The 25104-nt window shown below is 34.2% G+C and overlaps 1 protein-coding gene and 1 long non-coding RNA gene across 2 annotated transcripts; one reads left to right on the forward strand and one right to left on the reverse strand.

The window, feature by feature from the left end:
- Positions 1-259: 259 nt before the first annotated feature.
- On the forward strand, positions 260-15315 carry LOC123668301 (ribosomal RNA processing protein 1 homolog). Its single transcript, XM_045602061.1, has 11 exons — positions 260-576; positions 822-901; positions 6966-7115; positions 7918-8020; positions 8685-8776; positions 9152-9328; positions 9588-9688; positions 10270-10413; positions 11289-11452; positions 12001-12092; positions 14091-15315. The coding sequence occupies exons 1-11, from the start codon at positions 375-377 to the stop codon at positions 14910-14912; spliced, it is 2127 nt and encodes a 708-aa protein (XP_045458017.1). The 5' UTR covers positions 260-374; the 3' UTR covers positions 14913-15315.
- On the reverse strand, positions 5755-24825 carry LOC123668302. The gene is made up of 3 exons (XR_006745560.1): positions 24815-24825; positions 7093-7097; positions 5755-5848 (listed from the first exon to the last, which is right to left on the reverse strand). It is a non-coding gene; the product is annotated as an uncharacterized LOC123668302 (long non-coding RNA).
- Between the last annotated feature and the right edge of the window lie 279 nt (positions 24826-25104).

Raw genomic sequence — 25104 nt, forward strand, 5'->3', positions numbered from 1 at the left:
GCTTCGGCCTATTACAGACTTGGTTTCGACCTCGCCTATCACTTATAGACAAAGAAGAGTAGACGAAAATATGAAATTTCAGACTTGGTTTCGGCCTTACTCTACCAGTCATCGAATCAGAAGAACAATAAAGTTACTTCAGACTTGGCTCCGGCCTTTTGATATATCAGAACGAAACTTACAAACTCAGACTAGGCTGTATGGATTATAGTCCTTTGCCTTTCCCTATTGGGGATAAATTTTAAAACAACAACAACAACTACATTTGTCAAATGATAAGTGTCAAGCGTGGCTATCCCGTGGTTATCACTGATTCCTGTTTTTTTGTGAACAAGTATATAATATAGTATATAGTTAAAATATATCAAACAAACATGAAAATACCCGAGAAAAAGCAGCCAAAAAAGCAAAAAATTAAAAAGAAGCCTATAACGAAGCCAAAAAAAGAAAAAGTACTTCTCGTAGCCCAAGAATTTCAATTTGCGCGTAAACTTTCGGGAAACGATAAAAAAGCACGCGATCGTGTACTGAAAACATTTAAAAAGTGGCTGTTGAAATTGTTTGAGAAAGGATGTGGTATGATTCAATATAATATAGTTATTTAATTGTTTTCAATACGATTAAATCACAAAACGGGTTGGTCAATCATAACCTCAAAGTTAAATATTGTTGTCATTTATATTACTCGTTCTATACGTTAAATATAAATAAAATTGAATTAAAAAATATACATGCGATTTATATTGTGATCTATTAATAGTATTACTTTAAACGTGAAAGTTAAGTATCAAAGGCAGTATTTTTTTTTTAATTTATTTCAGAGTTAAGTGAAGAGAGTTTTATACGAGTATGGAAGGGTTTGTTCTACGCTGTTTGGATGTCGGATAAACCTTTAATTCAGGTTCGTATGCTATTGTAAAATGTTTTGATATTAAGCCTAACTTTTTGGACTCTACTTTATGGTCGAGTGTTAGTTACAAGTGTTTTGTATTGTTATTGTGTAATTATAGTTTATCAACAATATCTGTTGTAATCAATATCTGTGGATGTCGAACCGCCAGATCCTGGTGGAGGTTATGATCCTGAAAATTTAACGATCCCATTAAGTAATAGAAAAAGGTGTCCGAATATTGATAATTTAACAGATACAAATATATCTCAGTCCAAAAAAGCTGTGACTTCTACTTTAACATCACCTTCTATGCAAGCTACGTACATTCACCCGGATTTTAATAATGAAAAGTTACACTATTCTGCAAATGATTCCGCCCCTTTTGTTGTCCATGTTTCAAAAAGTGAATTAGAACCTAATAGTGGGATGACACTCCGACCCATACAGTTTGGACATTTTTTGTTTAAAAATAATATAAAAAACGTGGTTATGGATGGTATTAAGAGGATAGGTCGTAATCGCATCTCTATTGAGTTTAAGTCAGCTGACCACGCCAATTCCTTTTTGGACTTACCAGCAATCAGTACTGCGGGTTACATAGCTTTGGTCCCCTCCTACAGCGTTTCTCGTATGGGAGTTGTTAGAGAGGTGCCCGTTGAATGGTCCATGGAGGAGTTAGTAGAAAATTTAGAAATCCCAAATGGTTATGGAAAAGTAGTTAGAGCACGAAGAATGAGCCGGAAATCATTTAATGAGAATAATGCCCCTGTATGGATCCCTACACAGTCTGTTGTTTTCACATTTACGGGGCAGAAACTTCCTCCCCGTGTATTTTGTTATTTTACATCATTACCCGTTGAAACTTACATTTTACCTATTATTCAATGCAATAAATGCTGCCATTTTGGACACGTAAAGGCACAATGCAGGTCTAAAGCTAGGTGCTACAAATGTTCTGGAATGCATGATGGAGAAAATTGCTCAGTGCAAACCCCCTCTTGTCTGTTCTGTTCTGGTCATCATAAGGCCAATGACTCATCCTGCCCTGAACATTCTAGACAAAAATCTATTAAGCATTTCTTACCTTGAAGCGTCTGCTAGATTCTCGCAGGTCAGACGCTCATTTGCCGACTCAACCAGAACCAATTCTCCCACTTCACCATCTACTAGTGTTATAAGACAACCATCTCCTACAACATCTTCCTATAAAAAAACTGTAATTACACAGCGACGTCCCTTATTGCCTACAAGCCCTGGTTATGATCATCAAGCCCACCAGGCAATTATCGAATCCCCTTCAACCTCACATAATGGGTGTGCTATCCCACAAAACACAATCTCACCGAACGACAATCTAATAGAACAATTAATTTCTCTTCTCGTTAACATGATTTCCCGGTTCAGTGATACCGGCTTACCGTACGATACTGTCAAAAACTTAACTCAGCTGACTTCTCTGTTAACTCAAAATGCCCAACCGGATCATTCAATGGAACTGTCGTAGTGCCCGAAATAAAAAACAAGAATTAATTTACTTATTAAAAAAACATAATCCATTTATTGTTGCCATCCAGGAGACGTGGTTGAGTCCTGGTTCTCATTTTAGAGTGCCAGGCTTCTCAATTCTCCGGGATGACAGGGATGATGGAAAAGCTGGATCAGCCATTCTGGTGTCCAGTAAATGTGTATATTCCTTAATTCCTACTTCATCATCCCATAGTGATGAGATTAATGTTGTAGCGGTGCGTGTATTAAATGTCTCTTTTGTAAGTGTATATATTTCTAGGCCTAGCCCTACCCTTCTTACTCAATTTTCAACAATTTTGTCCTCGGTACCTTCTCCCATTATTGTTTTGGGGGACTTTAATTTGCACCATATTTCTTGGGGTTCACCCACTCGTCGGGTTCCACCATTACAAAATCCTAAAAGTGCAGTGGATATATCACTTGCCTCCTCTTCCCTCTCATCCCAACTCTCCTGGACAATTCTCCCTAACTCCTGTGGTAGTGATCATTTCCCTATAGTCATCACTTTTACTTGCTCACGTAGACCCTTTATAATAAATTATCAACCGAGACAAAAATTTAAACTGAATAAGGCTAACTGGACCCAATTTGCTGTAACTTCAGATGAAGAAGTATCGTATATCCCCTTAATAAACCCTAGCAATGTTCATTCACTGTACCCTCTTTTTAAAAATGCCCTTTTAAGAACTGCAGAAAAAACAATACCCATCAAAAAATCTTCCAATTTTCGAATTTCCTCTCCTCCATGGTGGGATGCCGAATGTACAGATGCATGCAAGCGCCGCAAACGTGCTGAGCGCTTGTACTCTTTATCCATGACCACAGAAAACTATTTGGCCTATAAGAGAGTTGCAGCAGAAGTTGCCAATATATTTTCACAGAAGAAGAAGAAAGGCTGGCAAATTTTTTGTGAAAGTATATCTCCTTCCTCGCCCCCCTCTTTAATTTGGAAGAATATTAAAAAATTTCGTGGCTCCTTTAGAGTAAGTGATAGCCTCCCTTCTAATGATTCATCAACTTGGATAGATGCCTTCGCACAAAGGTTGGCACCTCTATATGTACCCTCTTTAGAAAACTGTAGTATTTACCTAAGTCCCCCATCAACAGCCTGTAGTGATTTTGATGGCCCCTTTACTGTGGAAGAGTTTCGGCTGGTACTGGGTACCTTGAAGGACTCTTCGCCAGGGGTGGATTGTATCCCGTACTCTTTCATTATAAATAGTGGTGAGTCTGCTCAAAGAGTCTGCCTGACATTCCTAAATGAAATATTTCAATCCGAGACCCCTCCAGACGAATGGAGAACCCAGATTATTATCCCTATATTAAAACCGGGTAAAGATGGTAAAGACCCTTCTTCCTATCGCCCTATTGCGCTATCTTCTACACTGGCCAAAATTCTGGAACACCTCATCAAAAATAGATTAGAGTGGATAATGGAGAATAAGGGTATACTAGCAAAGACTCAATACGGTTTTCGGAAAGGTTTTAGTACAATGGATAGCCTTAGTATCTTTGTCACAGATATCAGCATCTCTTTCTCGAAGAACGAGAATGTAGTAGGAGTATTCCTTGACATATCGTCCGCATATGATAATGTCCTACTTCCGGTGCTCAGGCAGAAAATGCTACAGCTGAGTGTCCCTGTGAAGATAGTGAACTTTATCTATAATTATTTGTCTCCCCGTTCCCTCATAGTTAACTATCAAAATTATTCCCTCCCTCCTAGATTAATTTGGAAAGGTCTTCCCCAAGGTTCGGTTCTTAGCCCTCTCCTCTATAACAATTACACTTATGAACTGGACCTTTCAGTCAGTTGTTTCTGTAGAGTTTTACAATATGCGGACGATTTGTCGTTGTATGCTTCCTGAAAAGATATTACAGAAGGTTCGAACCGCCTTAATTCGGCCATTATCTACCTTAACGAATGGTTAGACAGACATGGGCTTTCAATTTCGATAGAAAAGAGTAGTGTGGTCATATTTTCCCGTGCAAGATCTGTCCCTGACATTGCTATTACTTCCAATAACCGTGTTCTATCAGTTAAAAATAATGTAAAATTTCTAGGAGTTTATCTCGACTCTAAAATGACTGGCATCCCACATATTCATCATGCCCATAAGAAGACGGAAAAAAACCTTAATATCATTAGATCTTTGTCTGGGGTCTGGTGGGGTTCCCATCCATACTCCCAGAAACTTTTGTATAATGCCCTAATTCGTAATCACTTCGATTACGGATCTTTTCTTCTTGAACCCTGTAGTAAATTATCATTAAAACTGCTAGATAAAATACAAGCTAAATCACTTCGGGTCATAATTGGTGCTATGGCATCTTCTCCAATTAACGCACTTCAAGTGGAGTGTGTCGATCCCCGCCTTCATTTACGCCGGCAGTACCTATCAGATAGGTTTCTCTATAAGGCATTGCAATCCTCCTCTCATCCTATTATTGACAAACTTCATACACTTACTCGACTTACTTCCTCCTCTTCCTATTGGTGCCATAAGGACACTCCTTGTCTTGTAAAATCTTTTAAAAAATTTGTTAGTCTTCCATGCCCGATTGTTCAGTTTAACCGCAATCCCCTTTATGATACTCCTTTTGCCTCACTCATATTTTCAATATTATTCTCAATTTTCCTATTGATAAAGTTCCTCCTTTAGCCAACTCACAATTCAGTACAATTGTCAATAATAAATTTAGCGACTGGCTTCTTATTTACACTGACGCCTCAAAACTATCTGACATTGGATGTGTCGGAGTGGCAGTATGGATTCCGAGAGTAAATGTCATATTAAATTTTAAATTACCACCGGTGGCTTCTGTTTTTACTGGAGAAGTTTTGGCCATCTTCGAAGCACTAAGATTTATTGAATCACATAATCTTAATAAATCAATTATATTTTCAGATTCTAGAAGCTCTTTGGAAGCCATCCAGTCTAACCAATTTAGGTCAAAATCCAAATTCTCTCTTATTTTCAAAATTAAACAAATTCTTTTTTTTTGTCATTCTAAGAATATTCAGGTTGCTATTGCTTGGATACCAAGCTATTGTGGCATTACAGGAAATGAAAGTGTAGATTCCCATGCTAAGGCGGCTACTGTGTCCGGAGGTCTTAGCCAATTTAGGGTTCACTGTCAGGACCTCATGCCACTAGCCAAGGCTCACTTAACATCTGAATGGAATAAGCTTTGGATCCATTCTAGCAGAAACAAGGGCAAGCATTATGCAGAAATACAACCATTAGTACCCAGCAAACCTTGGTTCTACAAATACAGAAAAGCAAACAAACCAGTTTGTTCCACAATCTGTCGTCTCAGACTCGGCTATTCATGTACTCCGGTTTTCCTATCTAAAATTAGAGTGAAAGACAGTTCACTTTGTGAGTGTGGACTGGACGAGGGCTCTCCTGATCACATTTTCTTTACCTGTCCAAGGAATCTGTCGTCCCTTTACGATTATCTCCCCTCTGACATACCGCGCCCTATTGACCTTAAATCTGTTCTGTCATATGTACATACTCCATTTGTAGATATTCTATGTTCATTTATCTCACTAAATAATATTAGGCTGTAAATTGTTTGTCTTATACTAACCCATATATGTTTGTATATATTTGTTTGTGTCTTGTTTTAAGTGGATCAACAGATTTTAAATTATTCTCTTTCTCTGACATAATTTTGTAATCTCACAAAACCAGCACATTAAGTAGAGTCAATTTCAAAATAACAGAACAAATTCAATTACTCGGATATTGGCAAATCCTAGAGGAAGCTAGAATTTAAAAGAAGAAGAAGAAGCCTAACTTTACATTTTTCTAAAATATAAGTAAAAAAAAAAAAAAATCGCTCGCGGTCTAATATTTTTCATTTATTTATTCAAAACTTTATTGCATTAATAAAAAGCAGGTACAATCCATAGCCATTACAAATATATGTATGTAAAGGTGGCCCACTAATAGTAAAGTCTACCAGACGATTTTATTGATAGTAGGAGTATTGATAAAGTGCCAAGAACAGTGAATGAGATTGAAATAAAGTGACACAATAATTATACTAGTCCAGTGGATAACCACCAAATAAACTGACAGTTCACAATAGTTTTTTAAATATTACGTTACGTATGTGTCCGAGCTGACGCACACACACACACTCACTTTTTTAATGTTTACACTTCAGCCTATCCATTCAGCCTGTCCACTGCTGGACATAGGCCTCCCCAAGTTCGCGCCACACATCCCGGTCTTCCGCAATCCCCATCCAGCCTACACCGGCAATCTTACCTAGATCGTCGGTCCAACGGGCCGGAGGACGTCCCACACTGCGTTTGCCAAGACGCGGTCTCCACTCTAGGAGCCGTCTACTCCAACGGCCATCGGTCCTGCGACACAGATGACCAGCCCACTGCCACTTCAACTTGCTAATTCTGTGGGCTATGTCGGTTACTTTCGTTCTCTCACGGATAGTCTCATTTCTAATCCTGTCTTTGATACTTTTTTAATGTTTAACTAAAGAAAATTTCTGATGTCATTTATTATCTTTTTAGGAGGAATTATGCGACAACATAGCGAGTATTCTAGATCTATTCTCCACCAATGAAGTAGCGAGTGCTATGAAGATGGTCAAGGCTGGCTTCAAGGTCTTGGCTAGGGAGTGGTATGGCATTGACCAACACAGGCTAGATAAGTTTCTTATGGTGAGTATTGATAAATATTAACAGCCCCCTGTTTCACTCGCATTCATTTGTAACACAAATTTTCAATTGGAACCAGTACTTCCTGGTGTGCATTCAAACAAACTAACTCTTCAACTTTCTAATATTACTATAGATTTACTGCTCTACTTTTATTTATATAGATAATACTTTAACAGATCTAATTCAGCATGTAAGATATTTTGAAAGTTTTTTGGAAGGCCTTTTATAATCCGTATTGAAGCCACAGTTGTAACTTTTCGTAATTTTTGTCATCAAATAAAATAAAATTAAAAAAAAAAAAAAAACAGATGAACTGTATAAAAATAATCAGTCAAACATAATCAGTAGTTTAGACACGAGATAGGTTCACAACTGATCTTAAGCAACTTGTATTTGACTGATGCTTTGTGTATAGCTTGTGAATGGTACGTATATGTGGTTTGATTGATTGATGGATTTTTAAATGTCGTTATTAAATCATGTAGGTTGACAAATATTTAACAAAAGTTCAATTATTGTTAACATTGTATTTATAATACATTTTTAAGCTAACTCACCTTTACAAACATACACTTTGAAACAGGAAAATGTAATTAAAACATGTTTACACAAAAACACTTCACAGGTATCAGTATAGTACCTAATCGTATGAGCCGTTTGTAAAATGTTGCACATTTTTCAAATCTATACTTAATACTTATACTTATAGGTATATGGTTTTATTTAATTTATGGCGCTTGTATCCATCAACATATACATATTAATATAAATATCTTCTTCAACGTATATCAATTATTTACAGCTCGTCCGTCGGTACCTCCGCGGTAGTTTCCGGTGCCTACTGCGCTGTGAATGGAGCTTAGAAAGTTGCAAACTATTCTCTGATATGTTGAGCAATGATGACGGTAAAAACTAAATTTAACTAACAAAAAACACAATTTAAGTATCAATAATCACAAGCACATGAATAGTCATTTTACAAATTATGGTAAATTTTTTATCTGAACTTGAAAGAAAGTCAAAAAGTCGCCTTGTTAACATAGCCCAGTTGAAATAAATTCTTCAGACACACATTTTAATTACCTACATATTAATTATTCAAGGAATGTGGCGGACAAATATATTTTGAAAATAATTTTAAAGTCATGGGATAGATTGTCGAACATGACAAACATTTGTTTTGGCTATACAAATGTTTGCTGTTGTCCGTGTGTTTGCGCTTGTGTGTTGTGTTTCTGGACCCTCGACAAAGAAGTAAATCCTTTTGGGGGGGGCCTTTGAGTGAGAGGTGTGTGCTTTAGACGTCACGACTGAAGTACAACTTCTGCACAATAGGCCTGCACTGTGTCTTAGATATACGAAACTTAAGTGACTATGGGAGAAAGAGAGATAGAAAATTTGTACTCGCATCTCTCTTTCGCTCCGTTCCCCTCGTCCGATCACACTTTTCGTAACCCTCTCGTCACGCATTCACCAGCTCACTCCCCAAGTCAAGCGTAGCTAAATAAGTTCTACTTCAAAAAGTATTTTCTTGATGCAAATGGATAATAGTTGTATGATGTTTCAAAGGTTTGTTGGCGCTACAGAGTCCCGTGTACGCACGTAACGCGCTCTCGATGGTTCTGCACATCATCGACTGTTACTTGGAAGAACTGTCCAAGGTAAGCTATTTACTGTATAATCGTTTTTGCTAAGTCTTTGATAAAATTTATCACAAGTTAAAATAACTAAGTATCGTAATTCTCTCGGTCACAACATCCTTTTCATTGTTTTGGAAAAAAACTGATACCCTTTAAATTGCTGAATCTGAGTCTGGTCCATCTGTTAGAGAGATATAATTAAATAGACAGATACACAGATGGATGATTTATTTTTTATTTTTAATATCTTCGTGCACAATCCGCGGTGCAGAAAGCAGGGTCAACAACAAGCCATCTTTTTTTTTTGTCAAAACCCTCTTGAGTCCATTGCACCTAAAAAGCAACCTTATCATAAAACGAATATTATCATCACACATTTCTATGATCATATTCCAGGTGTCAAAGGGAGTGATCCCAGACGAAAGTCTGGTGTGTCTCCTGCAACCCTTCCTATCCCTGGTGTGCGGGGCGAGGGATGACCGCAGCACTGCAGCTCGGAGGTTGCTGACGGCTCTTGTTAGACAGAGTGAACCCGGTCTGGAATATGACAGCAAGACCAGAGCTTGGCAACGGGTAATATCTCGAGAAAACTTTCATTGAAGTAGTTGAATATATCCAAAATCTGGAGCTGGACTGGGGAAGTACCTTGACCTTACAGAAGACCCTAGTTAAATAAACGGTTTTCAAGCAGTGTTGTGTTCCTATGGTGAGTAAGGTAGAGAGCTTGTGGAATTGCGTTGTGCAGCAATCAGTAAAACCCATAGATACCAATAAATCTTACTGAAACCATGAGGAAATTCGAGTTTTCTATAATTTTGTACTATTAAATTAGATGGGGTGTCCAGCAGGAGGACCGGATGCGTTGGAATTGGCTTCGGATGAAGAAGCTGATGAGGAACAGGCTCCCGAGGATATGGAAGATACGGAGAACGGGTATGTCAGTTTAAAATTATCAATGCATTATATAGTGACGCATTTTACATTTTCACACTTATAATTCTGTAACTTTATTTTTTTCTCATTTTTAATAATGTATATATATTTTTGAATGTGTTTTTGAATTGGCAGAAATACAGATAAGACTATCGGACCCAGTAGACGTTGTCCTGCCCGAAATACAGTTACCAAATTTGATTGCTGACATATAGATAGCAACCCCACCTACAGAATCCAATTGTGTTTTCAAACCACCCATGAACCCATAGAAATATAAGTACAAAATTTTAACCACATTTGTTTAGAAGTTCAGTGACAAACATACGCACAGAATATATATATATATATATATATATATATATATATATAATTTTTAAATAAAATATATATAAAGATGTTCAGTTAGATCATGTTATCATAAAGTGTATACATATGTGGTAAATTAATCTGATAAAATTGTACTGCTGTAGATTACAAATTGTAATTTTTATTTATTTAATGTTCTTTACCCACTTAAACCCACGATATTGATCTAGTCTTATATATACATAGCGCTATAAATAAGTCCTCTCTTGCAGCCCACTAGACCCTCGCGCGGGTCGCGTCCACGTGATCCTGCGACCCCTGCCAGTGCCGGCCGCTCTGTTAGCCACTGAACTACGGCGACTGCTCGCCGGCGCCAGCTCCAAGGCTTACACTCGAGCTAGGATTTGTGCAGAGAGGTGTGTTACTACTTTTAAATTAAAAGAACGTTTATCAATCAAGATCATGAATTATTATTCTTGGGCTTAATAGCCTAAAGTTCATGAACGAATGACTTTGTTTAACTTGTTTAAAAGTATGTTAAGAGATGGCGCTAGTGGTAGCATCTACATCTATAAATAATAATAAATAAACGTTTCATACTTAACGGCCCCCCAGTAGGATTTACTCCTGTGTCAGGAGTCCGGAAACACACACAGTACACAAGCACACACGCCCAGACCACGACAAACATCTATATGGCCAATACAAATGTCTAAAAATTAGAACAACTTGCAGCATTACACAATGGCAAATAAACAAGATTCAATCTAGATTGGTAAAAAATAAAAGAAAATTCTTAAGTTTTTTACTGTACCTTGCAATAACACCATCAATCACTCCCATGGGTAAACTGTAGACTATGGGTAAACAGTTGAGATCTGTTTTACAGTTTACTCTTGCCAACTGCCTTTATATTAATATTTTGTGTGTTTTTAAGTGCGTTATATATATAAATATTATTCCAATATATAAATAAACTGTGTGGTTACGGTACTAAAGAATATAGCCAGCCCCTCTCTTCCCGTGGGTGTCGTAAGAGGCGACTAAGGGATAACACAGTTCCGCTACCACCTTGGAACTTAAAAAGCCGACCGGTGGCGGGATAACCATCTAACTGCTGGCTTTGAAATACACAGGCCGAAGACGGGCAGCAGCGTCTTCGGTGCGACAGAGCCCGTACTGCGGTCACACATAAGTTCACGTTATTTTTGGCGTAAACTTGTGGAGGCCTATGTCCAGCAGTGGACTGTATAGGCTGTAATGATGATATAAATAAAATTATATTTCACAGATTCGAAGAGCTAGCCAAAAATAACTACCCCCTGAAGGTTCCGGAGACCGACGTGCAAGGTTTGGAACCGAACCTAGATCGATTTGAACCAATGCGGGCCGCTTCACGACTACACAAGTTGGAGAAAACTCTGATAAACAAATCTGATGAACTCGCTTTGAGAGGTGAGGAAAATAATCTAATGTGGTGGATTAGGCTCCAATCCTTCTGTTACATGGAGAGAGAGGCCTATGCCCAGCAGTGGGATGTTATAGGCTGAGACGTCACATATTACACTTTAGAGGTAGGCCATAGCAGAAAAAAATTGCAGCAGCCCGATCGGGGACGGACCACAACCTGACAGAAAATTACACACAAATAGATTTATAAGAGTAGGTCAGAAACAAAAAGTAAAAATAAATATCAATCTATTTGATGTGAAGGACTTTCAGATGAGTAAAAATATTGCTTAAAATCTGGAGCAACCCGACTGGGGTAGTACCTCGACCTTACAGAAGATCACCGCTAAATAATACTGGTTTCAAGCAGTGTTGTGATCCTCATGGTGGTTTAGGAGCTCCTGAGTGGAATTGAGGGTAGGTTCGGCAACCCAATTCCGATGCTTCTGGTATTGTAAGGAGTCTTTAAGCTACGGTACCGCTTACCATCAGCTGAGCCATATGCTTGTTTGCCATCTTTGTAATTAATATATAAATAATTTTTTTTTCTTCAGGTCTAAGTCGTAAACATCGCAAGCGACTCTTAGCCCGGAGTCGCGCTGGACTCAGTCTAGTCGATGAGATAGCAGCGCAAACTGAGGCCACTGTAAGTTAACTTATATTCCATTGGTTGTATAAAATGTATTTTATAAAATTTGGGTCTGTTTCGAGTTTAGTATGGTCTGATGGCTTTTTTGTATAACTATCTTTATTTGAGCGATGTACAGATTTCTCTTATGTCTTAAAAGTTAAATGCAGAATGAGCCATTTCACAAAAATCGGTAACAATCGGCGAAATTGTAATATTTTGACGTCGTTAATCTCAGTGTTGGATGCAATAATGTAATTTATATTCTTGAAATATAATAGAGCAACCTTTGTTGTAGTCGATAGTCAGATCAGAATTTTGATTTATATTATGTGTATAAAATTATTAACCTTTTCATCAGCCTCCTCCCTGGGTAAACGGTCGCAATGTATACTTTGAAGTCCTACTTTTCAATAACCTCTACGTTGAAACCATTTAAAAAAATATCGTAATATGTGAAATATAATTTTGTTGAGGACTATCACAGATTTTTATTCCATTTGTATCTCTATTAGTCGATAAAAAAAAAATTAAAGTTACGAATATTTTCCAAATAGGTACAATTTTAAAAGCGATATTTTTCTTAGAAAACTAAGAAATTTTAACGAACTATCTTCATCAAACTAAACTTACATCATTAAGGAATACAAAAAAATAATAATTAAAAGATGTAATCATTTTTAATACATTTTATATTAAATAATAAAAAGATAGTATATATTACCACGCATCAAGCCCAGTAAATCAGCGCTTTTAGAGGTAAGGTCCACGCCAAATTCTGCGCAGCCGTCTCTTTCGCTCACACGCGCCAAGCGCCTGTTGTTATAGCGGATAAAACGCATTTGATACTTTCATAATAAAATATAAATAAAATAAACATATTACGAAAATGACTGTAAAATAATATAATGATAATTTCTGTAAAGAAATTTATAATTTAATTTTCTTTTCTCACATTATCAATACAAATAGGAATTTCAATCTGTTTGTCTTGTTATTTGTTAATTAATATGTTTGTCGGTGTCATTGAGTTAAATAATTGTATTTGCTCGCAAACGAAAAACACCGACTTCAATTACATCGACAAGTAATCCAACGTAGGTCGACGAAAAAATAGTCAAGTAAAAACGCATTATTAGATATAACTCGAAAAGTAGTTAGAACTCAAATAAATTCAAGTGTGACTAAATGACACACACCACCTTTCGATAAAAAAAAACTTTGTCGAAATCGGTCCACCCGGTCAAAAGTTCTGATGTCACATACTGTTTGGGCCAGTGCCCTGTGCTGTAATGGAAAACTGGTACCCGATGCTGGTTAATGAAATGGACTGTATTTCTTCGTATCGTATATATTGTTGTTTAAATTATAAAAAATATATAAAACTTGGACGGCTTGGCGTCGCGAATAAAAAAAATATTAATCGCCGGCGCTTCCCCGCCGCCTCGCGTCGCCCGCGCCCCACGCGATCATCAGGCGCGCACGTACTCAAACACATACATATAAAAATAAAATACAGTCGAATTGAGAGCCTCCTCCTTTTTTGGAAGTCGGTTAAAAACTATTCAACTCACGTTCACACTCAAATTTTCTGGAACATAATAAAATGGAATTAATATGCGATTCATTCGTAAACTTAAAAAACAATCATTTAAAAAAATGTTCCATAAAATTGATTTTTTATTTTTATTTTAAATTTATTGACTGTTGTTATATAACATACTTGAAATTTTTAACAAATAAATTATGTAAAAAACATTTTATACCATAGTTATTAATTTTTATCATGCATTAGAAAATGATCAAGATGGTCTTTTGGTTGTCACACTATACTTACTAGCACAAAGATCGCGCGGCTCGTACGACTCGCGCGATGCGACCAAATTTACCTAAACTTGCAGAGCGTAAAATTGTGAAATGGCTCGTAATGTAACATTAAAATTATCATTATAAAATGGTGTAAGTAAAAATAAAGTCAGAATGCAATTAATGATAATATGATAATTTTTGTTATAGAATGGAGGTTGGCAAGTAGAAACAACGGAAACAGATGACAAAGCCAAGAAGAACGAATCGAATAAAGAAAATAAAACTTCCAAGAAGAAAGACAGAAAAAGGAAGCAGAAAGAAGATGTTACAGTCCCAAGTAAAAAACCTAAATTAAACAAAACTGAACTAATCGCTGAGAATACTAAAATTAAAAGTAACGAAAAACAAATAAATATCAAAAAAGATAAACGAAAGAACGATAAGCCAAAACCAAATGTTGAAACAAAACCAGATTCCATCGCTAATAAAAATTCTGAAGGAAATGACAAAATGAAATTGAAAAAAGATAAACTGAAGAAACAAAATGAAAATACGACGAAAGTTCTGGCGGTTAATAATGAAAGTAACAAGAAAAATAACACAGATAAAGTGTTAAGGAAGAATGAAAAAGACGCGCAGACGCAAAACAATAAACCCGTCAAAGAGGTAAAACAAGCAAATAAAAAAAAAGAAAATAAAAATGAACCGAAAAGCAAAGACAAGGTTCAACAGAAACCTACATTAGTTGTAAGTAAAATTAAGAACTATCAAAAACAAGTTAGCCCTAATGCAAAAAAGGACCAGAGTCCAAAGAAAAAAGTAATTATGGAAACTCCGAAAAAAGTAAAATTTGTACTAAAAAATAATTGTATGCAAGGCACCGTAGAGTATTACAAAAGTGTCAGACAGAGTCCGAACATACCGTTTGATAGCAGCAAACAACCGACTAAACCAAATCTCAAGCCATCAACCCCATCTCCAATCAATCCATTCTTCAAAAAGAAGTTGAAAATGAAAAATAAACAATAATTTCTTGGGTTAAATAAATAAATTTAAAAAAATTGAATTTTTTATCAGTGATTAATACTTAGTGACGGATTTTTAGTGTATTGCATCGAAATGCAGTAACAATTTCTTAAATTAGGTAAATGACTTGAACAATAATCCAGAACATTTTTACTTTCAAGTATGTTTCCCTCTACGTTTTCAAATTATCTTAATGGGCATCATATAAATGAAGATTCAATGGCTAGTACTACTAGGTAACATAAATATTGCTTGGGAATTGTCGCGAGAAATATTTATGCAATTATCGTCAATTAACAATTTTTAAGTGATCACCATTGCTGCCTCGGCAGACTTATGTTAAGGAAATTTAAGTGTTTCTTATATGTTTTGTTATATTTATTAAATATCTTACACAATACAGTAACAATTGACTTGTAGATCGCGCGATTATCGCTAATGGCTAATTTTTTGCTAATAGTCAAGACGTAGGAACTGGAAAGCCTTTCTTAATATTCAAATTACATTAATTGACTATGGAACATTTAAAATATTAGTATTCCATAATAAAATATTAAAATTTTTGTTTTAAACGTTATCTAAAATATGTAATACAATGTTGTATTGATTATATATCTTAATATATATAAATCTCGTGTCACAATGTTTGTCCTCAATGGACTCCTAAACCACTTAACCGATTATAATAAAATTTGCACACCATGTGCAGTTCGATCCAACTTAAAAGATAGGCTATATTTTATTTTGATATATTATGTTATTATTATATTTCAGGAAAAAATAAGGTGATACGAAGTTCGCCAGGTCAGCTAGTACTATTATATATGTATATTATACTATTAATTACACGAAATTTTCTAAATAATTTAATTTAATTTTGTAAATTACATTACAATTCCATTAGATAAGTTCGCGGTAGAAGGCCCTAGAACTTGTTTTCTTTCCACCTGATACAACCTATCAGTAACTTATTTACAAGATAAACATCATCACACCTTCCCATAGATTTTATATACGCACAGTTAATTTTTTCAATGAAAGCAGTCTTATCATTTAAGTTCTTAAAATTATATTGCTTTATTAATTATTAATAATTAATTTAAAAGTTATATAGTATTATTGTCATTTCAAAGGTTTCGAGTTCTTGACCGTTGTAAGATATAAATGTTAAACCTGAATAATTAGTGAAGAAGGTAATCATGTACAATCGAGGAGTGTAATTTAACCCTAACCTATCTAACTTAAGAAGTACAACGTTTAACGACAGTTTCGTTTAACAAAAAAAAAAAAAAAATAACCCTAATCTATCTAACTTAAAAAGTACGTTTAACGACAGTTTCGTTATACAAAAAAAAAAAAAAATAACCCTAACCTATCCATAAATTCCACTCCTCGATTGTACATAATATCCGTGAAGAATTATTGTGTTTATAGAGTTTAGTGTACATGTTAAAATTATTGGCAGTTTCCCCTTTCAAGAACGTGTAGGAATGACATTATGTGGTCTGTTCTTTGAGTTACGTTTAACCGCGCGACATCTGTTGCGAGAATGTTGTATTACAAATATTACGGTGATCTTAAGGGAGTGAACTCCAGTAGCGGGTCAGAGCTGACAAACATTGTTTTCAATCAATTGTTATATTTGTTGCATAATGATATAATAATAAATTTGACTTGTTCTACGTATTTCTGTAAAAAATTGGTTCTTTTTGTTGATACAATGGTGCTTCGTTTAGCGCAGTTTGTTACATTGTGATTTCAATAAATGAAATGTTGTAAAAGATATCATGTTTTTGATTTTTTGTCTTCTAACTTAACTTATGTAGGGCACAGAAGGATCTTGCTCAAAATCTAGAGCAGCCCGAGTGGGGAAGACCTCGACTTTACAGAAGATCACAGCTAAATAGCTTTTTAGCAGTGCTGTATTCCTGTGGTGAGTAAGGTGACCAGAGCTACAAAAAAAATGAGGTTTTTAATTCGACTGTAGTTTTATTATCCTTATACATATTACTAGCGACCCGACCCGGCTTTGCACGGGTGCAATGCTGATACTAAATATACTACAGAATATCTTTATTTATAGTGTGAAGCTAGCTTATGGACATGGTTATTAACATAATAACAACAACATTCAAATATGCGTCGTTAGATTACACGTTGTTACAGAATGCGTTGAAGAAATAAAGGTTCACTGCTCGTTCCCCGTAGGTGATAGCGTGATAATATGTAGCCTATATGTTGACCCGACTTCTTAATAATATTCGTGCCAAATTTGAAGTAAATCCATGCAGTACTTTATGAGTTTATCCCGGACATTCATACAGACAATAATTCTAAAAACTATATTTTTGGCTTCGGTATCGATTGTAGATCACACCTCAAGTATTCTTAATAAAAAATTCAATGTACAGTTTTGACTTTCCTACCATTTTATTATATGCATAGATAAGAAGAAGTCCCCCGGCCGCGTCTTTCTGTCCCCCTGTCTGTCTGAACGCGATAAATTCGAAAACTACCAAACGGATTTTTATACGGTTTTCAAGAATAGAAAGAATGATTTTTGAGGAAGATTTAAGTATATAATTCATTATGCTTTTATGTAAATTTGCAGAAATACGGCGATAAATGTTGAAGAGGTCGCAAAAAAATCTCACCAACTGGGAGCTTTCCACGCAATCGCCCGCATAAACTAGCAAAGATATAATTGAGTAATGTACTAGAAAATTCAAAATCTATAAAAATTCTCCAAAAAAGTCTGTGAAAGTATATCTCTATCTCTTACCGTTGACTTACAATAACCACTTTTATGTTCAAATTTTTAAAATCACTATTACGTTATTTTCAAAGCTATTTTCCATAGTTCAGTATTAATCCTTATCCAAATGAATATGTTAAGTAGTTAGCTTAGGCATTTAATGCAGATTAAAATTGCCCTTTACACTATATCAATCAGATGAATAGTTTTTGAGATATCGTCGTTAGAAGTAATTAGCAGCGAAACATTTAAAGCTCGGCGAGTCAGCGTTCTTTCCTTAAGATGCCTACGTGTCCATCCCCTCTGCTCCGCATCGCTCGATCGCCTGCTCATGCTAGATCAGGGGTTCCAAAACTTATTTTGTCTACTGCCTACTAAGAGAAGAAATTATTTTATAGTGCCTCCTTTGAGCAATCTTTTAATGAATATTAGTTGATGTTCACAAGTTGTAGTCGAGAGTCCTGCAATTTTGAAGCCTATTTTTTTAAATAATTTTAAGCTTATTTTTAATGTTTCCAAGTAGGAAAACTTCATTATTCAACTAATAATAACATACTAAAGATTTAAAAACTATAGTATGTACTCTTTAAAACGTTAGTTGTCCCATTGGCTAGTTTGGTTTATTGGCTCACCTTTTATTTATAGATAAAATGACAAATCGCCCAAGCCTCTACACAACGCCACCATTTTTTTTCTAGCGCTCTCACCATTTTTAATACTGCAGCGCCCACAAGGGGGCGTTATCGCCTACTATGGGAAACACTGTGCTATATAAACAGGGCGCTGTAGTGCGCGATCCGCCATAGTGGTTAGTAAATTGGTTGCGACTGAATCAATTCAACTCAATGGAAGGAATGAATCGACATTAAATCTTGCTATTGGTTCGTATTCTTATGCTATTGTTAGTTTTAATTAATTATTTTCATACTTAGTGGTGTAGGAAGCCTTTCAGTTTGATTTCTTCTTTTTTTTTGGTTCTTTCGTTACTTTTAAATTACCAAGTACCTTACTTTTTAGTACTTAGTTGTTGTAAATAGATTTTCGTAAATAATTTTCGTGTAAAATTACAATAGTTAATAAATATTATGGTCCCTGTTTCATCAGTTGCGGGTAAAGGTTATTCTGCAAATAAGTTACGATAAAACTTTAACAGCAGGACTACAGGAGGTAGAATAGACCATTAGGACATATTTTACCTTCACTACGTAGTATAAAACAAAGTCGCTTCCCGCTGTCTGTATGCTTAGATCTTTTAAACTAGGCAACGGATTTTGATGCAGTTTTCTTTAGTAAATAGAAAGATTCCAGAGGTTTGGATGTATAATACATGCATAATATAGTAGAGGAACACTGATAGTTTTAGAAGTTTTTGCGCATATATTATATTTATTTTATATTTAGTACTAGCTGCTGCCCGCGACGTCGTCTGCGTGAATGCTATACAGCACCAAAAATACCTACGATTATACCTTTTAAAATAACATTCATTTACCCGTTTCTTCTTTACATTTCATATCTACAGAAAAATCTCATAGATGGCGCTGCTTTAAAATTGTCTTGTCTACTTATATTCATTTAATTATGTTATCGGCTTAGTTACTTACATTGCGTGATTTTTATAGTGTGAAGCTAGCTTATATAGCATGGTTATTAACATAATAACAACAACATTCAAATATGCGTCGTTAGATAGATTACACGTTGTTACATAATGCGTTGAGGAAATAAAGGTTAACTGCTCGTTCCCGGTAGGTGATAGCATGATAGTATGTAGCCTATATGTTGACCTGACTTCTTAATAATATTTGTGCCAAAACTGAAGTAAATCCATGCGGTACTTTTTGAGTTTATCCCGGACATACATACAGACAAACAGACAAAAATTCTAAAAACTATATTTTTGGCTTCGGTATCGATTGCAGATCACACCCCAAGTATTCTTTTAAAAAAATATTCAATGTACAGTTTTGACTTTCCTACTATTTTATTATATGTATAGATCAGCATTGTACTCGTGCGAAGCCGGGGCGGGTCGCTAGTCTATATATATAAAAATTGCGTATCACTATGTATGTTAACGACGAACTCCGAAACTACTGAACCAATTTTTATCAAATTTTGTAATTTGGTCCAACTTGGGAGATAGGGTAGTTTTTATCTCAAATGGACCCGGTAGGTGGCGCTGCTATCTGTATGTAAGCAACCAAATTTGGTAGCTGTTTTTGGGCAGGACAATGTTTGCCGGGTCCGCTAGTTATATGACATTGATTAACTCGTACTAGGTGTATCGATTTTGACGATTCTTTTATTAATCGAAAGCTGGTCTTTAACATGAGTTCCGATTTAAATTTAATCTTTTATCGCTTTACTTAATTATTTCGTCTACCGACGTATTACTTGTCGATATAAATTGAAGTAGTTTTTTCGTTTGAGAACATTCTTTCTCTGTTCATTTTTGGTAAACCTACACTAAATAATTTGAATATAAAAATATTACACCTGCTGGAGAATTTGTTTATTTGAACGCGCTAATCTCAGGAATTACAGATTCGAATGGAAAAATTATTTTTGTGTTGGATAGCACATTTATGGTAAGCCTATAGACTTTGTGATATTTTAGTACATTTTTTCCTCACATTAACGCGGGTAAGACCGCCGGGAAAAGCTAGTTACATAAAGAAGACTACATAAGGGGGGGATAGTAAAATAAAACAAATACATTTATAACTGTGTATATAATGGCTCTACAGGCGCTTGTCACTATATATACAAGTATTATATCATTTACATGGTCTCAACTTAACTATACCACAGAAACGCCATAGACTACACGACATGGCTTAAAAAAAACTTTAGAAAACCAAAACAAAAAAAAAATACTTACAATCGAATTGCATTGAAATGAGAAACAAATCGTTTAGCCTATGATACGTTTCCGTCAACATTGAAGTTTTCTAAAGCGTTGTTTAATCATCTATATTCATCAATTAAACCTATTTAAGGTAATTTTCACATATAGTTTTATATCGGCCTGTCGCATCTTTTAAAGCCGTTCGAACTACATATTGTAATATTTTTTTTTTCCAACATAACCTAGCCAAGCTTTTATTTACAACTCAACGTACAGACGAACACGATCAACTGTCTAAGCAAACTACATTATCATACAAATATCATATAAACTCGACATCTACTTAACTTTAGTAGAGTGGTCGACTGTACGCTTAAAAAACATTTTAAATCGGTAGAGACGACGACATCACTAGATTAACACGTGAAACAGCAATACATCTATTGCTTACTCTTTCCCATCAATATTTTAGATTTAAACAATTAACACCTGTACATACACATACATACATACAAGAGGAACGCAGTTTCTAACATTCCAGTTACATTTCATTTTCTATTAAAAAAATTGATAATATACAGTTATCATATACATACAAATAAAAAATAACTAAAAAAGTACAAAAAACTGACTTCATCAATAAAACAAGATGGCGTAGACAAGTCATATTGAAAACTATTTTTTTAATCGTATTAATAAAACTTAATAGACCACAGTAAAACGAAATTCTCTATGAGATTAGGACACATAACTCAAACACCAACGCCGAAACCAAAACATGAATTTGTATGACCCATACAAACATTTGTCAAGAACGGAGAGCCAGTTATTACTAAATGCGTTCCTCGCATAAAAGTTTCTGATAACTTATCAGACACTCGAATTCCGTATCTATTAAATTTAAACAATTGTCCTATATTAAATTTCAACATCAATATATATTTTTTATAACCATTTAATACATACATATCTCATACAGCCTATGTGTATGATATTTTATTGAAAAATAAATACAATTTATCCCCGTGCCAGTCACTGGCAATTGGAGACTGTATAAGTGAATGGCATTAAATAAAACCATATATTCACACCATTCACAAGCTATACACAAAACATCTAAACGTCTGAACTCCTGTTCTGTTTGACTCAAGTATTGTATACAGCTTAGAAATAATATCTATTACATGTATATATGTGATTCGATTTAATTCCTCTCGCTTCTTTTCTTGTCATATAGAATATTTACATATTTTAACATGGCATCTGTGGTTTATTAAAATGGCATTTAGTTCATCGAAGACTTGAAAGCGGTGATCTATCATTTCATTCAATTAAGTTTGTAATATTGAATCTTCGAAAACACTGTTAGTTTTTAAAAGCTACCGCCAGTTTTTTTTTTTTGGTACATATTTTATAAAAATTATTTTACAATGTCACTTAGTAAAATAATTAAAACTGAATATTAAAATATATAAAATAAAATCAGATACTTCATTAATATTAAAAAAAACAATCACAATAAAACTTAAATATTATATACACATAGCATTAAAACAGATTGTGTGTCTGACGTTAGTAACATACATAAAAATCCCTATTATTTATCCTTTTTGGGTAATAGGTATATATATGTTAAACACATTTGTAAAATGTAACCAACAATATTATTTTAAGGTACACATTTATTTCATGGATATCAATAAAATTGGCACAACTAACTTGAAGGTATTTTGAAAAATAGCACTAAATATACATTAAATAACATCAAATTACTTACGTATCAATATTTGACATAGAAGACTAACGGCCAGCTTCAATATACGATCGATATTTGCCTACTAGAGATAGAATTTTGATGTAAGCTCCGTACAAATTGTGTCAGAAAACTATCGCTAGTGGGCAAAACCGGATATAATTGGAAACGGCCGTTAGATGTCGTATTTTGAATAACTAAGTGCCCGTTTTACCGATTAATGTTGGTGATAATTGAAAACGGCCGTTAGATGTCATGTTTTGAATAACTAAGTGCCCGTTTTACCGATTAATGTTTTATCGATTATAGGTTACTGATTGGCATTATCAAAAGAAAAACATTCCCTTAGGACCTGTTCCATCTCAACTAATAAATAACAAAAGATTCACAGGTGAACGAATAGAAAAATGAGACAGATGAGAAAATTTGATGGCGATAATAGAAAAATATATCATAAACTTATCTGTTGAATGCAGTTATCCATCAGATAGTTTTATCAGCAATGGGTGGAATCGGTCACAAGAAACATATCTTTAATAAACATAGCTTAACTCAAAAAAACTTACATTTTTCAGTAGGTAAAAATTACATAATTACGTAATTAAAAGTTTGTATTCTCAATTATTTCGGCTAAAAAAATATTTATAATGAATTATTATTTTACAGGAAGACATTGTAAACCACAGATGACTATTACAAAAAACAATTCTCTAGTTAATTTCCGTTCTTACATTTTGTCGGTCTGTCAGTGCCAATGCGATATAATAATCATTTAATTATATAATTATATTATATATATAAATATATAAGTCACCATAACGACCGTTATTTTGTGTGCGTCGCTTACAACTACAGTATTGTTCGAACTTAATATAATATAATTTTTTTTTTTTTTTTTAGAACTTTTCAAAAGCGAACCTAGGACTACTATGTGACGGACATTATTTTGTGATATTACTAACGTTAGTAATTTATTTATGAAGTTTTTTAACGTTCCTTATAGCGGACACGCTATGAAATAATAGCAAAAATTGTTAAATAGAAAATGATTGAAATTTCAGAACTTCATTCGAACAAAAAACAAAATCAGATTTTTAATTTATTTCCGACAGCTGACACTTTCTATATAGAAAATAAGAAAAATGGCAGAAAATTGCAATTTGAGTACATTTTGAAACAATAGCGAAAATGGTTTGTTCCAACTAAAAATTATAATCTGTAAAAGGACGAAAATATATGTACATTTGTTTTTGACCGCTTTCTATAGCGAATAAGGAATATGGCAGAAAATTGTAGTTTCACTCAAAATGTTTATTTTTGATACCTTTATAAATGCCATTGGAATTTTAATCCTATCATCATTCTATATAAAATTCGGAATATGGCAGAATATTGTAATTTCGGTAATATGGCTCTATCTTGTAATTCCTTGTTTGATTATTATCGTACATTAAATGCGAACAATACAGGCAACTTATTTGTTAGCTGTACATATTTGTTGTGCTTGTGTATTGCATTTCCGGATCCCGGATACAGGAGTTAATCGTACTGTATCGGGGCGTTGAGCGTGAGGCGTTTATTTAATAATTTAAAATATTGCTTCGATATTGATAATGCGTAAGGCAACAATGGGTATATTTGTACTGGTCGATATCTCTGTGTAGTGATTGATGGCATAACAATTTTAAATTAATCAGATTTCAACTTGAAATTTCACTAAATTATTGATATATTTTTATATAATTTAAATACTTTTGTTTGACATTTATTAATTAAATTGAAGATTTAAAATATACTGAATTTCAAACCGATAAGTAGTTTGATATAAAATGTTTTTGATGATACTAAAACGCTAATAGTACTATATATAATAAAGCCTAATCGATTAAGTATGCTCTAATTGATACATATATCACACATAAATTTGTATGTAAGGTTTATATCATACAATTAAGTTATTATTCATAGAGGTGTTTGTCACACATTTATAAAGACCTAAAGTTTTTTGACAAATAACGTTTTTTATACTATAAAAGTATTATAGACATTTCTTCTAAATATTAATGGCATTACTTTATTTTACCAGTTAATTTTTAAGCTAAACAACCCTACGCAGAGACGAACATATATTAATACATACATATAACGATGGGGCTAATACAATTGCTTATTACATTAATGTATTTAACGTTACTTTTACTACATATATTTACCTTATATTACGCTTTGTGCGATACTCCACCAGTGTGACACGACCTTTATGGCTAATTTTTTGTAATTACCTGAATTTTATATTAAAAAAAAATGTGCAAATGTTAGCTTTATAAAATAAACTGGAAGGAAAATATGATTATTACTAAAATATGTTCATAAATGAATTGAATACAAACTTTAGACAATATCGTTCGTGTCAGCTTCCTAAAATTAATTGAAAGACAATATGATTAAGAAAAGTCACCAAAATACAAGCTTTAAAATAAATACAAGCATGTCTTTGCATAGAACGTAATATACAAAGTCTGGATAATAAGCTAGTCAATCTATACACATCAAAAAATTATAAACAATGTCTATAAACGAGACAGGGAGGAAGAACTCATTACAGAAGCTTTTAGAAAAGAAATGGAAAACAAAAAAATACTTTTTATCTAATTTTGCACACGAAATCGGATTTTTTTTAAATTATGATTCTTAAGGGGCTACACTACCTCAGCTCGAATTCAGATTTCACCCGTACTAAAAACACATGAGAATTGAGAGCGCTTGGTTGTTCATCGCGCGAATTATATGTATTTTCTCCCCACAAACATTACCAATAGTTATTTTTTAAAAAACG

This window comes from Melitaea cinxia, chromosome 30, assembly GCF_905220565.1.
Source record: "Melitaea cinxia chromosome 30, ilMelCinx1.1, whole genome shotgun sequence".
NCBI classification, from domain to species: domain Eukaryota; kingdom Metazoa; phylum Arthropoda; class Insecta; order Lepidoptera; family Nymphalidae; genus Melitaea; species Melitaea cinxia.

Bases quoted from the DNA above. Each gene is read 5' to 3' on its own strand.
- LOC123668301 (XM_045602061.1), top strand. From the start codon at position 375: ATGAAAATACCCGAGAAAAAGCAGCCAAAAAAGCAAAAAATTAAAAAG. The intron at 9,689-10,269 runs GTATGTCAGTTT...CCTCTCTTGCAG, and splicing joins ATGGAAGATACGGAGAACGG to CCCACTAGACCCTCGCGCGG. The intron at 12,093-14,090 runs GTAAGTTAACTT...TTTTTGTTATAG, and splicing joins CAGCGCAAACTGAGGCCACT to AATGGAGGTTGGCAAGTAGA.